The sequence below is a fragment of the Chelon labrosus genome (assembly GCF_963514085.1).
Source record: "Chelon labrosus genome assembly, chromosome: 12".
In the NCBI taxonomy this organism is placed as follows: domain Eukaryota; kingdom Metazoa; phylum Chordata; class Actinopteri; order Mugiliformes; family Mugilidae; genus Chelon; species Chelon labrosus.
Window position 1 is genome coordinate 7,227,805 of NC_140345.1, and position 17,137 is coordinate 7,244,941.

A 17,137-nucleotide genomic window follows, 5' to 3' on the forward strand; every position below is an offset into this window, starting at 1 on the left:
TTCTGGTGCTGATGAGGTTTTACAAAGATTAACATCTACTAATCGACTAATTCAAAACTGAATGAGTAAAACCAACTCTTGTTTGCCGCTTTTTACAAATCGTGTCTGATGAGGAAAAATTTCATTGCACCAGCTGTAATAACCCCACCTAAAATCATGTAATCTTTCATTGAGATATGGTGGAGAATAGGAGAACAAACATACATTTTTTTTTTTTTTTTTTGCACTCCCCAGCAAAGCATTCAGGGCTGTAGTCAATGAAACGGATTGGAATCAGTGGCCCATAGTTCTGCTCTGTTGCGGTGCAAATGCTGAATGTGGAAGGGTGCTTGAATGAATGGATCATTTTGTTCAGATTTGTACTGAGCATAGTTTTATAATATGTTCTGAATTAAGTGTGAATCTAAACCAGCCTAAGGGGGTTAGAAGAACATTGTTTGTCCGATCCCAAGACCCCCATTAGAAGGTCTTGCCTTTGGCGGGAGCCTTCAAATGAATTTCCATTAGTTGATGTCACATCCTGGAAGACCCTGAAACATGACATTACTGTTTAATAAGATCCAAAGCTATTTGTTGCAGCACTAGAAGGCGACAAACACTGAGATCAAAACATGTCTCTGAGTTATATCTGATTATAACTGCTGCGACCAAGAGTCACCTTACCTCACTTTTAACTCTACTGTCTTAGGTAGGTAGCTCCAGGCACGTCTTTCAGTCATTCCCAAATCCAGCTGAGAAGATCTGCACCACCTAAAGTAAGCAGTTCACGTGTGAAAAACCCACCATCTCAGAAATGAAACGTCTCTGTGTTGAGGAATGGCCTAAAATTTCTCAGACTGATCAGCAGTTACTGGAAGCGTTTGGTTGCTGTTGTTGAAGTACAAGGGATCACACCAGATACTTAAAACAAGGCTTCACTTATGACATGGATATGACAACGCTATATTTGTTGGATAGATTTTATATCTTATAAAAATATCTACAACTTTTGACATTAATAGAAAAAACACACAGGTGCATATGCACAGTAAGACCTGAAATATGCAGAGGACATGGATTATCACAATGGAGCAATGAAGGAACATGTGCAATATATTGTCATGTATTTATACGAACAGACTGGTAACTTCAGCAAGACTTGGGGTGTCCTGGTGACCCTGACAATGCAAATGCATTAGCCACAGTTCAAGTAAAGCAGGGAAGTTTGTTACACAGAATCCCCCTCATTCCCCTTAACCCTTCTTCTGGTGGCCACAACTAAAAACAGGAGTTCATTGAGCTTTGGACCGTCTGTCATTTACAGACACCTGCAGGCAGTTTCAAAAACGTCCTTCATGTTCAGCCTTGACTGCACATAGTGGCACATTTCTATTAATTCTATTGGTCAAGGCATCAAAGACCAACAAGGGTTGTCTTTTATTATGGAATCCAGAAGAATACGCTGCCTAATGTCAGGTGCAGTCTATTCCTGGTCTGCCGTCCAACTGGGTGAACCCTTTCCCGAATGTCCTGAAAAATCCAGAGTCAATGTCTCCTTGATGATTGGCTGTGTGGAGGTAGTTGCAAGTTTCTCTTGACAGTAACTAATAAAATGGAAATGGAAGCGTAGATGGAGTCCTTGGAGAGTGGGAAGTGCTGTGATGAACGATGTGTGGTGTAGTTGAAGGTGAATATCCATGACTATTGCTGGGAGATGGGGACCCTAAAGGAGAAGCAAAGAATACAAATAAAATACTTTCTTTCCATTTTTATTTTGGTGACTGTGCATACTTGTCTGTGAACATGTGTGAGTATTCTCACCATTTTCTGTTAGGCTGCCCCCTTGTGGCGAGACTGAACTACAATGTTGATCCTGAACTCTTATCTGCTTGGAGCCTCTCCCTCGTAACACATCTGCTATCTGAAAAAAAAAAGTGTTATAATAATATATTATATATTCATTTTGTGCATGAACTCAAATCTGAGTTACAGTGATTTACTAAAATAGCTCCTCAGTCAAACAATCTAATACTGGTGGATAAAACATTGCACTATCCAGAACTGACCTCTAGAGGGAAGGATACACACATTTACTTTAGAGTTTTATTCCTACTCTACTAATCCAATCTGAGTCAAATAGAGTTTTCAACTGTTAGGGTTATTGTTCTGATGTAACTTGGGACAAATGGAATTTTCCATCATGAAACTATAGTGACTGACTGAAAGTTTGGACTATCACTAGGAAGTACGTTGCAGTCAATTACAACACTGTAAGAATGGAATTCCTGTAATGTCAGTTTCATTATGCGATTTTTTTAATGTCTTCTCACTTTTTTGTTTTTGGCCACCATCACTGGTGTGTCATTGTGGTAGTTCTTGAGGCTGCTGTCAGCTCCACTCTTTAGCAGCATCCATACAGTTTCCACCTGACCTCGGCCACAGGCGTTGTGTAGGGCCGTGTTCCCACTGTATGACTGGCTGTTGACATCACATCCATTCTGCGACAGAAAAACAATAGAATGTGATTCATAAAGAAACCCAGCACCGAAAGTATTGGAAGTGTAAGAAATGATAGAGCCATGGAGCCATGGAGAGCCATGGAGCCATGGAGAGTCATGGAGTCATGGAGAGTCATGCAGAGGGTGAGTTAGACCAGACAGAGATGAAGTAAGCAGAAAAGATAATTCTACCCACACACAGCACAGTTGCTAAACTCTGATAATAAAGGTAAACTATAAGTTCTTTGAGGGCCTTATCTATGAGCTGGAAAAGAATCTCTTCAAACTCTGTGTAGCCGATGAGCTGACAGAGCTGAGTCACAACCCTTCTCTCCCCTCTTTCCTCCCCACTCAGACAACTAAATTACCTCAATCAGGAACTGAACCATGTCTGGGTTATTACTCTCCACGGCGTGCATAAGAGGACTCTGGCCACTTTTGATGTCCTGGTTAGGGAAAAAAAGAATCATGGGAAAAGTCAGAGAATGCACAATGAAAAAATGTAAAAACTTGTGACGTCATGAAACCCACAGTGCTGAGTCAGTGCAGCAGGTACCAACCATTGCATTGATGTCAGCGCCTACGTCAAGCAGCTTTTTGGCCAAGTCCTTACAGCCCTGCAGCACAGCCAGATGGAGAGGGCTCAAACCTGAGAACATAAACAAAGCAAAACAAAACAAAGATTTTGAGTTTATATTTTACAAAGAGTTTGTGTAATTTCTGCATATAGAATAGTTAAATAATTTGGAAATATATTAAAAGATCTTTAACGAGAAATATAAAATTTACCGTAGTTGCAAAGGTTGTAAGTCAAATTACCATGTAATGGCATTAAAGTGTAGGCTGATTTTACTATACCATTGCGTTAATACTCATTGTATTCTGGGGGCTTTCTACTCTACCCAGATGTGTTAGGCTAAGATTAACAGTGACTTCTATGCTGCACAGAGATTGGGCAAGTTACACTACACTGACACCAGAAGACAGAGGAAGGAAATGTCTTCTTCCCACCCACACACCCAAAACTCCCACCTGAAAATGCAGGGTTTACATTTCTCATATCCCCCTTTGAACTGTTATTCTATTCAGTTAACTATTTAGTTAACTATTCTGAGGCTGTTTTGTTTTATATATCATCATCATTGAAGGTATACTCTTTTTTACATCAGTAAAGTAAATGTAAACTGATTTAGAAACTATATAAGATGCTGAGACAAGTTTTATTTATTTTAGCCCAATTTACCAAGCACTGTTTGATATTGCATGTATTAATTAATCTAAATGCAGGGAAATCATTGCAGAGGACAACATTACAACCAATCACAAGGCCAGAAGATCTTATCTACCATTTCAACCTTCAGGACAATACATATTGAACTTCTTTAGTAGATTACAACTCACCTTCAAAGTTTCTGATCTCCAAACACGAGGAGGATGACGACAGAGAAAGCACTACACACAGACAGTCCCACTGGACGTATTCACAGCACAGATGGAGCGCTGTTTGGCCATTGCGGTCCAAGGCAGCAGGGTCGGCCCCTGCCCTCAGCAAAACGTCCACCATGTCCGCCTGCTTGGTTATCACTGCCAGATGCAGGGGAGTCTGAGGGAGGATGACAGCAAAAATGACAGTTCAGACACATACTGTATTAATTTCCACAACTGTAACAATACTATAAACATCTTCTCAAAATAGTTGTAATTTTTCACACTGCAGTGCACACGAGATGGCACTAGATTCGCCCACTAAAGCTGAACACTACTCCCACTTCCTAACATCCCCTGAGTGACAGTGGAGATCCCAAATACATCAAAATAATAATTAAACTAGAATACCAATTTGAGTTAGTGTGAGGCCATTTAACTTTTCTTAGCTAAGCTTAGCTTGAAGTTGAAGGTAAAGTGTGCTGGTTTGTAGTAAAGGCCTCCCTTCATCATCTCTATCCTGTCCTACAGGCTAAAGTACATAACACAGTAAAATGATGACACTATTGACACGCTAACACCTGATATAAATAAACAAGGAACATGCCTGGTTAGATTACCATTATTACACTTCAAAAGATCCCGAGCTACGTGTACTTGTATTACTGTGCACGTCTATTTCTACAGACACTGACATACACAACCTGACCTATAACGTCTCTGCCCATACACACAATTGTCAGCAATTAAATCAAAGTCCAAAAAAACCTGCCAGGTGAGACCTTTGCACCTTATATCAAAGAACAAACATCACTAGCAACAGCCAGCGGCCTTAGCAGACTGGGTGATTAATTCAAAATGAGTGGGAGCTTGTACTGTGCAACAGTCAGCAATGTAAAAGCAAAAGTTACAAACAGATCACCAAGTCTTTGACTGGATTAATCTACCAAGTGCTGAATGAAATCCCTTTAGCAATCTGGGATGTTCCTGTAGGTGAGGTCAGCGTGTGTCAACCTGAAGATAATTGGGTCAACTACGGCCAAGGAGAGCACTGACTAACCTCGGTTGAAATGAAGCAATGTTTAGCTCATAGTTTAATCACTGGAATTTTTTAGCTGCTATTTACGTTACACAATAAAAGCAACAATCAGGAACAGATTGTTGCTTCAAGTTTCACTTTTGATCTATTACTAGCCTGTGTACTCTGTGTGTGTACTCTCTCTCTCTCTCTCTCTCTCTCTCTCTCTCTCTCTCGCTCTCTCTCTCTCTCTGTGTGTGTGTGTGTGTGTGTTTGTGTGCCCTGTGTGCACTCAGGGTTTCTTCCAGTAAAGTCTACAAATTGCAGTATAGCAGTGGGAGAGCATCTTTGTGGAATTCCTCCATTGTGTCAGTGCAACTGAAGCTCTTGTTTCCCTGAATCCTATGACTCACACAAGCACACACACACAGAGCATACGCACACACAATCATATTCCATGTAAAAGTTCATTCTTATAATCAGTAGTAACTGTTAACCGTAACTTGAAAAAAGCAGCCATTTGTCCTCATTCATTACAAATAACATTTTCTTTAGAAACTTCCTTCCACGAGTGGGCCTTTTATGGCCTTCAACATGGACCTCTCAGAGTTGGCAGACACTGGTGCAGGCTTCCTGTAAAGGATTTCAAAGTGACTAAACAAAAAATCCAGTAAAGATAAGAGGAAGGGTGGGAAGGGACTGAATAGGGAGTTAGCTTATGGAGACAGAAGAATGAGGAAGAAACGGAAGTGGCAGAGGGGAGTCCAGGGGAAAGACAGGATAACAAGGGAAAATCCCTTCTCTTTCCTCTGGGTCTGTCCTCGCACACTCACATTCCTGCAAAATGAGTGGATCAACATGAATGAGGTGAAAAGATGTGAGTAGATTTTTGGCCATGAAAAGCTGCCTCAGGCTGTAAGCAGTGCCAAACACAAAGAAAGGTGGAAGGCAAAACTAGGAGACAAAGACTTTTCCTCTGCAGTGAACACTACAGGGTAAAGCCAGCCCTACTGCACAAATAAACATTACTGCTCTTGCTCTTACGTCAGTGTTGTTGACAGTTATACTGATAGCATCAGTCAGTTCATCAGTTATGGTTAGAAACTAAATTCTGTTAAGATATATGCAGTGAGAGATATAAAAAAAAAAGACAGCAGTGAGACAGATAGAGAGACGCACAAGAGAGCAAGAGAGAAAAAGAGAGAGAGGCACGCGCAGGAAGGGAAAGTCCCTGTAAACTACCCTCTGAACCTCAGTGCAAGGTATGTTGAGAAACAGCCCAAAGCAAGGCGGGAGGGGGGGGGTTGGTCATGTGATTTCTCGGAACAAGGATACTGAAGTACACACAAACACACGCAGATGCCTCATTTGTCACACATCGCACATGCACAACCGCTCACGTCAAAAAAAATAAAAGGGCATGCTGCCAACATGCCACAAACAAACATAAATTACTGAATTGTTACATTACCATCTGCACACTCTATTGTAACAGGTACACATGCACGTGGCTGTCAAGAATCAAATGCACATGACCATCGGTGCATGTTTTTGTGTTTTTGTGTAGGTGGGCCCCATGGGATTTAGTCCCCAAACTGTAGTCGTGTCAGAGCCACGCGCTACACCATCAGCTGCAGGAAAAAGTAGACTACAACGGTGTGCGTGAGCTTTGCAGCCACACATAGTATGACCGGTGTGGGAGTATCAAACAGCTGTGTCTATATCATCACAGCAGTTCTGGGAGTGGAAGGCAAAGCATGCTCCGACACTTGCACTATTGTTCAGTTACGCTACTGATACTAACACTCTGTCAAAAAGTTCCATTATGCAAAACCACAGAAACTCAGGAGTTGTCATCAATATTGGAATTGTATTTTTTTTTCTTTGGGTTGTGGGAAGTTAGCCAATGCTGAAAATTGTCCTGTGTAGTAAACTCAGTGTTTTCAAAAGCGAAAAGTTCCCTGGCCTCATTGGCGTTCTTAATGCCTGATATTCAGTAAAAACCACACAATCTGGTAGGCAAATGAGTGTGACGGGCCTGTGCCTGTAAATCGCCCTTTTGGGTTATAACTGCATATGACATAAAATATGTTAGTGTGTGAAAAGTGTGTGTGTGACACAGGATATCACAAAACCTATGTTGTCAAGCCTCAGCAATGAGGAAAGACAATAACTGATGATAGAACCAGCATTATTTCTGGTAAGCATGCCTGTGGTGTCCTGTGTGGTGTGAAACCCCAGCCTTGTGAAAATAAGCTCTGCACAGCTCAGGTGCTTTCTCTGTTGAAAGATGAAAAAGAGAAAGCTGGCAGAATGCAGATCAGGAGGCTAAGGAGGTGGAGACAATGAAGGGGAAGATAGTGGAAGTGTTGGCTTAAACCCAGTGGTTGGGACAGCCCTGGATTGGGAAACGCTTGAACAAAATTCCTTGTACACATGCCAGTAAAATATACTGCACCTTATGCATTAAGCTGTGGTTACTAAGGGCTGAAGGGCACCTTCATTTTTTTCACAGTCACCCCTTGAATGTGAATGTTTATATGCAAGAACTAAAGCAAAATGTGTGCTGAAGCACAAGTAAACAGTGACATCTTTACAACTTTAGAATCAAACATTCTAGTTATGAGTATAAGGTTCACGGAAGTCATTCTTTGTGGCTCTTAATCATCTTGGCTCTCGCCTCTGAATTTCACAACATGGTAAATCCTGCATATAAACTCTGAAAAATCCCTTGCTATAGAAACACCAAACACTAGAAAACGATGTACAACAAAAAAAAAACAAAAAAAAAACAGAACATTGGAAAGCACACGCATAGTCCTTCCCAGAATGCTCATGGCTTTGGCTTGTGGCAAGTGCAGGTGGAGAAACCAGGAAGGGTAAATTCCCTTTGCCGTCATGACTGTAAGAGTATGCAGTAACGCAGTGTAAGGAAAGGAGGAAACCAAGGAACTTCCTCTTTCATTCTTTTCCATGTTACTGTTATTAAAAGTGTTAGGCAGGAGAATGTATCTAACATAGTCCCCAGTGTAGTGTTTGTCAGAGCAGTTACAGTGGCTGTGTGTGCATGTTTGCATATTAATGGTTGTCATAATGTGGCACGTGTGTCTTGGTCGGTGCGTTTGTTTCACCTGACGGAGATTGTTGTAGATATCAAGGCCTCTCCGAGCAAACAGCAAGATATTAATGAGTTTGCAGACAAAGGCCATTTCCCCCTGCACCACAGCTATATGGAGGGCTCTGTAATAGACACACACACACAAAACACAATTAACAGGAGAAAGAGAAATGTTGCATTTATCTGAATAGGTTACAACTTTAAATGCTGACTTTAACCCCATATTCTTTGCTGAAGTGTAAATAAATAACTTGTCTGATAACTAATTACAATATATCAGAAATAATTACACTTCATTTTTGTGTTTACACTGACAGATTATTCCCCTATTAATCTGAACAACAACCCAGTCAGAATATAAAGGCCTCATGTAACCACCTCAGAGAGAACAGCCGGACCTACACATGACTTTCTTATGAGATGTCAGATTGCAGGAAATGCATTCCTTGTTTGGCAGAAAGTTAGATGACAAGATACCATGACCATGTTTGTCATCAAATATGAATATACAGGGCAGAGTCTGGCTAAGTGTGAAGAAATCAAATGTCAACTATGGGCACATTTGTAAATTACTATGTTGTATGTCATAATTAACCTATAAACATTACAGATATGGGTTTTGCAAGGACCATTAGCTAACCACCTACTGAACTATGGTTTAAGGGAATATAGTCTATTTATCGGAGATGAAAAATCATGCATTCTCTGTTGTCTGCAGACTCTGCACTTGAGGGGCTCGAGATTGTTTTGTGTTTGACTTTTAAAAACATCTACTTGATCACTTTATTAAATTATCTCAATGATAGTTCTTTTTCCTAGGAGCTCCACAGATGCATAGGCATGACTCACGGTGCTTTTATCAGGCGCCCTTATCAAGGCCAAAGGGGAAACCACTATCAGCGTTCTATATGTGAAAGAAGCAAATGCAGGCCAGAGTTTAGGCATGGGAAGGGCAGGAAACTGAGCAGGGGGAGGGCAAGGTGTAGAAAACAGTATAGCAGTTTTCACATTTTTCTTTTGTATGCTATCAGAAGAAGCAACTTCCAGTAAGAGCCAGACTTGTTTTATGTCACTTCCTGTTGTCACTGACAAAGGCAGCATTCGGTCTCTTCTATCTTGCTCTCTGTGCTCTGAAAGGTTACTATTAGTTAAAGTGTATTTCTGACAGGGGCTTTCTGTTGGTTTTACACAGTCAGCTTCATCCAATAGATAAGTTATAATCAGATGCACACTACAATTAAGCAACAGGAAACAAGGAGACTTCTTGAGAATAAGTTAAAAGTGCTGTTGCACAGAAAGTTCTTGTAGTGAGAAAAGCACTTCCTCTCAGTGATGTGTTCAGCATTCAAATTCCTGGTGAAAGCAAGTATGAGAAAAATAAATTCTGTGATCTGTAACAGATTGATAAGCATGTGCCAATGTTCACACAGTGGTTGTAGGTAAACAATACATAAATAAATCCATGCAAAACACATTTAAAACAGCTAAACAGTGGATCACTGTGTATGCATCTGCACATACATGCATTCCTCTGTGTGCACATGCTTGAGAAAGCAAGGACATCAGCTCTGCAGCAGGAGCAAAGAACTAAAGTTGCTGCTCTAGAGCAGATTGAAACTACAGCTGTGTTACAAAATAAGATTATTTGCTCCTGACATCAGAGTAAAAAGCAGAACTTTGCATGTTGAGTGAGTGTGGCGGTTCTTTCCTCAGCTGATCCCTGTTCCTGTAACTGAGCTCAGCACAGTGAACAAATCTGTATCAACAAAGATCTGCCCATTTACTGTACATGCTGTCAGCTGCCCATCATTTGCTATAAAAAGCCCCAGCACTGGCTTTACAATAAATCCCACAGTGATTGGAGCAACTGCCAATGTCAATTGTGACATAATACTTTATATCCAAAGCCAAATACAGTGACAGGCTGTTCAGGTATGACTTGGCAAGGCTTTTGTCATTCTGCGTTCTAAAGAAAGTATTCTAAAAGGTGGTGACATTGTGAATAAATACTGAATCAGAGATTAGCTCAGATTTCTAAACACTGATCTCACTTAGTAGTTTGACTACTATGATCCTATTAGTCTGGCTACACCCTTTTATATCTGCATCCATCTCTCTCTTTTCTCTTAAGATGAAACTGTACTGTTTCTTGTTCCTGGAAGTGGGGCAGACCACAGCCCCAGATAACCCCAGGCATACTCGCAGAACTGACGCAGACAGGAGTCCCGAGCTTGCTAACACAGATAGAGTGAGAGAGAGACAGAGGAGAAGACAGAAAAAAAAAATGAAAAAGCTGTGTACATGCGGTATCCTGTTTGGTATGAAAGGTGAGGGCACAGCCAGACTGAATGATCAGACTCAAGACTAACATATCCTGTGGTCTGTCGACCAGCTGAGCAATGAGGTGATGTGTCAGTTTGTGTAAGTAGTAAACAAAAGAGAGTCACACCACAGTCCAGTTAACAAGAAATGACGGCTTACTGCATAGCCTGTTGTGCTCGACATGAACAACGTCACCACTTGGAGTTTTCTCTAGAGCAAAGGTATTTATATGTGAAACAAGTCAGAGCAAACCTGGAAGGACATGTAATTTATCTTTTTGTAAGGTCTATGCTTACCTTCCATTTTTATGTTCACCACCAGTATTATCAACTATGTGTATCTTAATGCAGTCTTGTTTAATTTTGACTCAGTCGAAGAATTACTGAGTAAGTACGGGAAGCCTGTTTGAAGAGCCTATGTAAAAGAGTGCACTGATGATATGGGACATTTAACATTAATCGAAGTCAATGTTATGTTTTCAGTGTAAATAAAAAACTTGCAAATGTAGTTCAATAATCAACAACAATCTCATTAAACTGTGTTGAAAACAGGTCAGATGGAAGACCATTTATCTAGGGTGTATAACCACAAAACATTTAAACCATATGCAAACTGGCTTAGCAACTAACTCAGTAGGCCTTTCAAAATTCATTATGATATTCAGGTTACTGTCCTGAAGTAGTAACTTACACAACTTATTAACACCAGAATTTCCAGACATAAGCCTGAGATATGGGCCTTTGGTCTCACAACGTACTGAATTTAACCAGACAGAGAAAACGGCACAGACAACTCATGTGGGATGTGAAGCTATTTGTGTTGTTCACTAATAAAACTTGACATTACTACTTTTTAAAACCCGATGTTTCTGCTTTTGATTTTTTTAGACCATGGAGATTTACAGTTGGTGAACACCCGGAGGAAATAACTCCAGAAGTAACTTGTAACAGAACAACTAGCTAAACTTTACAAGCGCTACACAGTGAAACTGAAAGTAAACTGTTTACTATAAATACATTTTATATAATATTCCATACATTTGTCCATATAATCCTATGTCTCAGCAGCGTTGTGTTTAGTATTCCTGTATATGAACTGATGAACTGCACAGGCTGCTGCTGTTTGTCGCTAAATCCAACATCAAAAAGAGAAATAAATAAAACGCCAGGGTCTCACGAAATCTTGTGGGAAACACTGAGAAGAGATATCCTAATGATATTGGAGATCCCCTGACTATTTCCCAAGTGCCACGCAAAGACTAGGAAGTAGTTTTCACACAGACAATGGGGACAAGTCTCTACTGATATTATGATAGCGGGTAAACATCCCTACCAGTACCAGAGTACTTGTACGCATTATGTTTGGTGTGCCGTTGAACAAGGTAATTCCACTGTGTCCTTCCAGAGGCTTCTCAGTTTGTTTTGCAACTGACAGCCGACTGGAACAAAGTCTCAAACAACCACAAAGTGAAAAGTACGTACAACTAATCGAGGCTCTCATTACAAAGGGGTAGAGTTTGTGAAAGGTCGATGCACGGTTCAGAGTGCATAGGTGTACTAGCATTTGATTGGCTGGAAGGGACGCTGACTGACTGTCCGAAGGCTCCTGAAATGTGCAGATATCATGATTACCATAGACATATATAGATAGACGCGACATTGACTGTGGAGGGACGTGCCTAAAGCGCCGCCATCTTGGTACAGGGCTCGCAGAGGCAGTGGTGCATGAACATACGAAGGAAAGAGGTACTCCTCAATCTCAAAGTAGAATTATTCGCTGAATTTTGGACCGATTTCAAAACGTTTGGACTGTTAAAAACGTCACACATGTAGCTATGATAAAAATATGGTTTTACTACCCAAATACAATTTTTACTTAATGTTATCAGCAGACTAGCTTCTGACAGAGGATTGTAAAGAAAAGATGCCGGACTTCAACTGAGCGATTTATGATCACTTTTATTGTGTAGAAACCCCATTCCTCCATAGATGTAATGCACTGTAGGAGCGAGTGGCCCTGTTCCAAGATGGCCGCCTTGTAGGCTGCTCTAGTAGACGGCAGCGCTCAATGTCGCGTCTATCTATATATGTCTATGATGATTACTGCCAGACATGCACAAGGCAAATGGTGGTCCGTGCGCTGACAGTAAGTTTATAAGTGACGTCAGTCCATACCCCCGGCATGATTAAAGATAAAGTCTATCAGATGACTTTGGGCCGATTTATTATCTCTGTTTATGTAGCTCGGTGTCGCAGAGTGAAGAATCATGGGAATTCATCACTTCATTGCTTAATACACATAATGTATGTGCAGCCATCTAATAAGCCAACAGCAACTGGCTTGAAAATGGATTGACTGCAGTTTCACAACAAGAAGTGGGCAAATATATAAATATATTGGAAAAAAAATAAAAATGACAGAATCACAAGTAAGAAAGAGGCACAGGCAGTGGCTTCTTCAAGGATGTTCTTCTTTTCAATGGCAGAAACAACACGTACGGCACAAGCCTAAATTTCTATAGGTTTCAACCAAACCTAATTTCTACAATCAGTATTTCCAAGTACATTACATTCTAGCATTATTGTGCAGGTCAACTGACTGGAAGCATGTTGGAATCTGTTTGTAGGAACTGTACCTAATACAGTAAATCCTACCGCTGACAGTGTGACACTGTCAGAGAAAGAGAGAGAGAGATGAGAAGCTGATAGAAAGAAAGCGGTAAATGAGGAAGTGAGGAGCGGATGTTTGGGTTTTTTGAGCCCATTCATTTAAAAACACAGAGAAGAAAAGAGAGAGAGACAGAGACACCTGAGAAAAACCACAGCATGTTTAAAAACGAAGCCCTCACTGGTTTTCCCGAAACTAAGGGGCCTCAGAGGCGCTGAGAACAGAGGATTGACGTAAGAGTAGACACATGCTCGCCATCACTCACATTATGCATACACGCACACACTCACATACATACTGTGTGAAAAATGACAAGGGGGCTGAGAATGTTTCTTTCTGCAGAATTCACACAAAGTTTAAAACAACCACAAAGTGAAAAGTAGTTACAACTAATCAGGGCTCTCAGTACAAAGGGGGTAGACTTTGTGAAAGGTTTAGGCAGTGCTCAACGTTCATACACATTGCTCCTGTGCCTGCAAAAAGTATGTAGTTCAAAGAGGATTCGTAGTAATAGAAAGGGTACAGATGAAAAATGGAATCAGATTAGGGCAACAATGTTACAGAAGCCTGGAAACCAATCTGACTTTTGCAAGTATAAAAATCAAAAAGTTATATTGCAATCTACTTCCTTGCTATAATGGCAGACATGTCTCTGATGCAGACATGGGACAACAAGCAGCTGGTGGCATGTCACGGGACTTATTGCACCGCTGAAAGTTGGTCATCACGGGTTTGTTTTGAGTGAATGCAAATGATGCTGATACTTTTTGAAACTGCAACATCAAAGTACCATTTAATTCTTGGACATGCTATGTTTTCACATGACTGTGTGTAAGTGTCTCTGGGCGTTCTCGTATCAGTTTGTCATTTCAGTTACTGTGTAGGTGGGTGTCAAACCTTTAGACAGAGTAGAGTAGCCATGCGTTAAAGTCTTATATTTGCAATTATGTGCCCTCCATGTGACATACATACACACAGCCTACATATACATAACCAGTTCATAGATGAAACGCCAATTCAGTCTGGTAGCTTAGATCAATAGCCTAAATACCAAGTTAGCACAGGAGCTCAAAAGTCTCAAAGGCAAATGAATCATATTTGACCATCTCTCTGAATCGGCAAGTGAAACAGCTGGAAAGAATTTGTTTATGTTGGAGTAGGGGGTGTGGGTGGCACTGACGGTACCTGTTCAATATGCATAGCTACGGTGAGTCACAGAGATCATAACAAATAAACTGTGTTACACTACAGACAACTCACTTGCTGCTTGCGCAACACCAGAAGTTTTGATAATGAGATCAGGCAGTTGCTTGTGGAGACTACTGTTGATTGACCATTTCACTTTCTATTATCGTAGTAGTTAGTCAAGACAAGTGTTATGCCCGTAGAGGCAATGTGTGAAGCCTGAATATTGCCATGATGGCAGCCAAATTATGGTTGCCAAGGAGACATCATGTGGTATAGGGCCTTTTTCACGAAAGACATTGTGGCATGTCCCAGTAGGATGAACACTATTTTAACTGGAACATTCTTTGGTGAAAAAATATAAATGTCTGCAGTGAAAATGGCTTATTGGATCACGCAAAGACAGATTTGAGAATGTAGACCTAGATCAAAGAAGTTTGTGAAAAAATGCATAACCTAAGCTGAAGTACTGAGCTGAAACATTATTATTTCATATCTGCCGGCTTAAATGGTGCTGGTGGTTATACTGTGTTGGGATTCGCTGTCTGTGTCCTGCTATTCATGCCAATGTGCAACTATTATGGTAAAATAGACTTCTCCCCCACCATAGAGGTCATAGAGGTCAAATTACATATTTCGCTTTTAACTGAAAGAAGTACATTTTAGAAAAATTTCTATAAATATCACAATTTGCGTCCTTTTTACACTTTGAAATTGTCCAAACTGATCTCAGACTCATTATGCACAGTACTACACTACTAAGTACTACACATACAAAATGACAATGAATGCTCTTAATCGGAAATATAATATAATAAAAAATATAATAAACATGCATGACTGTAGTAAGATTTTAGGTGTGTGTGTGAATTGTGCCACGGTCTGACTGAAATGCTATGATTATGAAAAAAGTCTTAGGTGGATGAATCCTAGTAAACGTTGGATGTATGGATGGAGATGCGTATTTTTAAATGGTCCACCACAGCTATAACTCCAAACGCTACCATTTTAAAAAACAACAACATACGTGTCTCCGTCTTCATCTTGATGAGTAGCCAGTGCGATTCCAGCCAGCGAGTTATCAGTCTGGTGGGCCAGAGGGAGCTTTGGCTCTGGGGCAGGGGGAATGAAGTACACTAGAGTGCCAGGAGGAAGAAGAAAAGGAGAAATTGGTGGATGCATATGCTCAACATGAACATGACAAACAAGTCTTTTTTGGTAATAAGGAAGTGTGCAACCCTGCATGTATTGCATGTGTGAGTGTGCATAATATCCAGTTGTGATTTGACCCACTAAGCTACTTTTGTCAGTGCATGACACTAGCTGGAGAGCAATCACTGCAGAATAGCTGACTGGACATATTCTCAGCAGCAGCTGTTGCAACAGTAGTGACTCCACTGTCTTGTCGTGGCCACCTGTGTGACACTGAACAAACTTTCTGAAGAAGGAAGAGGGTGCTGGGTGAGGGTGTCTTAAAATCAAAATGACATCAACTCACCATGTAATGCCACAATAAGAGTTGGTCTTAGAAAGCATGAAACATCTTCAGAGATCAGGATTACAGAAGTTATTCTTGTTACATAAAGCCATGGGTTGAAAACTTAATCGATAAAAAATAAAATAAAAAACAAGCTTATCATGTCGAAGCAATGAATGCAAAGCTTACCATAATTAAACCGTTGGAAACACATTGAACATCCTTCTGGAGTCTGTTGTGGCTCTTCGATCCGCCGGGGAGTTACCGGTGCGACACCAACCCTGCTTTCAACCGCGGCTCGTTCCAAGCGACCGGGCAAACTCTCTCGAGATGTAAAGTCCGTACTTTGTTCCGCGGGAGAAAATATGTGTCCATTTTCTGTTGGAGCTGGTGACTGGATCTGGGTCTCCGGTTCGACAGTAATCCGGCGTTTCCTAAAAGGCAGTGTATTGGAAGGTTTATCCGCCGGCCGTTTGTGGGCAGCACTGGTTTCTAAACTCGGTGCCTTTCTAATCGTGGGGCAGTGAACTTCTAAACTGTCCGTTCCTGTGCTCGCCGGAGGTGCAGGTGAGCCCCCTGTGACCAACGCGTCTCTGGAGGGACTTCTGCAGTCCGGAGTCCTCGACCCGGCGCTCCCACGCTCTCGGTTTGTGGTGCGCAAATCCAGCGGTGCTGTGGCAACCGTCTGGTGGTCACCGTTCATGGTCATGATCCTCGGCATCAACTGGGAGCGAGTCGATCGGAATCTGAAGAAGTTTCAGGTGTGTTCCTGTGGGCACAACTTCTTGACGTTCAGTGACAGTCTAGGGATCAGTCCAACCAAAGTGATCAGCTGTGCGTAATTCCCACATCCATATCAAATGAGAAACGACCATATCATCACCCTGTTTCCTTTTTTGTCAGTGGCGTGATTAAGATAGACTAAGCGTTCCAAATCATCGACTCGTGCAAATGTATACAATAAAAGACAAAAAAGAAGCGTAGACACATACAGTATGTGCACCTATGCTGGCAACTGCAGGTACAGTGCCGCTGCGCCAGCGCGATCATCTGCTTTTAATGAACGTAACCAGAGTGACTACCGGTGCTTTCCCCTTTAAACCGAAACAAAGCCATTGTATTGAATTCATAATATTTTTTGCATTTCCGACTTCACAGACATCTGTCGTCTGCTCTGCATGCAAGTTCAAAACATCTAACACTGAATTTCTCAAGAAGTTCAGGGACGTATGGTTGACGTGCTCGGTTCGGGTGCATCGGTGTGCAGAATGATGAGAGTGACACCAGTACAGAAATGACACAAGCTTATTCAGCTGCGTCCTGTGCTGTCTCATGTCCTTTTTAGCATCCAGTTTGGTCTCAGTTAAGTCAGTCTAGTTTGGGACAACTTGCAGTGTCCTAACTAAAGCTTCAGACTAAAATAGTCACATAGTGTTATTGTTGAAGCA

The 17,137-nt window shown here is 41.2% G+C and overlaps 1 protein-coding gene across 1 annotated transcript; it reads right to left on the reverse strand.

Annotated features, from left to right (window-relative positions):
• Window positions 1-860: 860 nt before the first annotated feature.
• Window positions 861-17,104, reverse strand: bcl3 (BCL3 transcription coactivator). Its single transcript, XM_084557710.1, has 9 exons — window positions 15,879-17,104; window positions 15,240-15,348; window positions 8,052-8,160; window positions 3,879-4,080; window positions 3,038-3,126; window positions 2,846-2,923; window positions 2,310-2,477; window positions 1,801-1,900; window positions 861-1,702 (listed from the first exon to the last, which is right to left on the reverse strand). Exons 1-9 carry the CDS (start codon window positions 16,408-16,410, stop codon window positions 1,584-1,586), a joined length of 1,506 nt encoding a protein of 501 aa, XP_084413836.1. The 5' UTR covers window positions 16,411-17,104; the 3' UTR covers window positions 861-1,583.
• Window positions 17,105-17,137: the final 33 nt, after the last annotated feature.

Coding starts and splice junctions, on each gene's coding strand:
- bcl3 (XM_084557710.1), bottom strand. CDS start 16,410: ATGCCGAGGATCATGACCATGAACGGTGACCACCAGACGGTTGCCACA. Junction 15,349..15,878: donor TTTCCAACGGTTTAATTATG/GTAAGCTTTGCA, acceptor CTGGCACTCTAG/TGTACTTCATTCCCCCTGCC. Junction 1,901..2,309: donor TGGTGGCCAAAAACAAAAAA/GTGAGAAGACAT, acceptor TTTTTTTTTCAG/ATAGCAGATGTGTTACGAGG.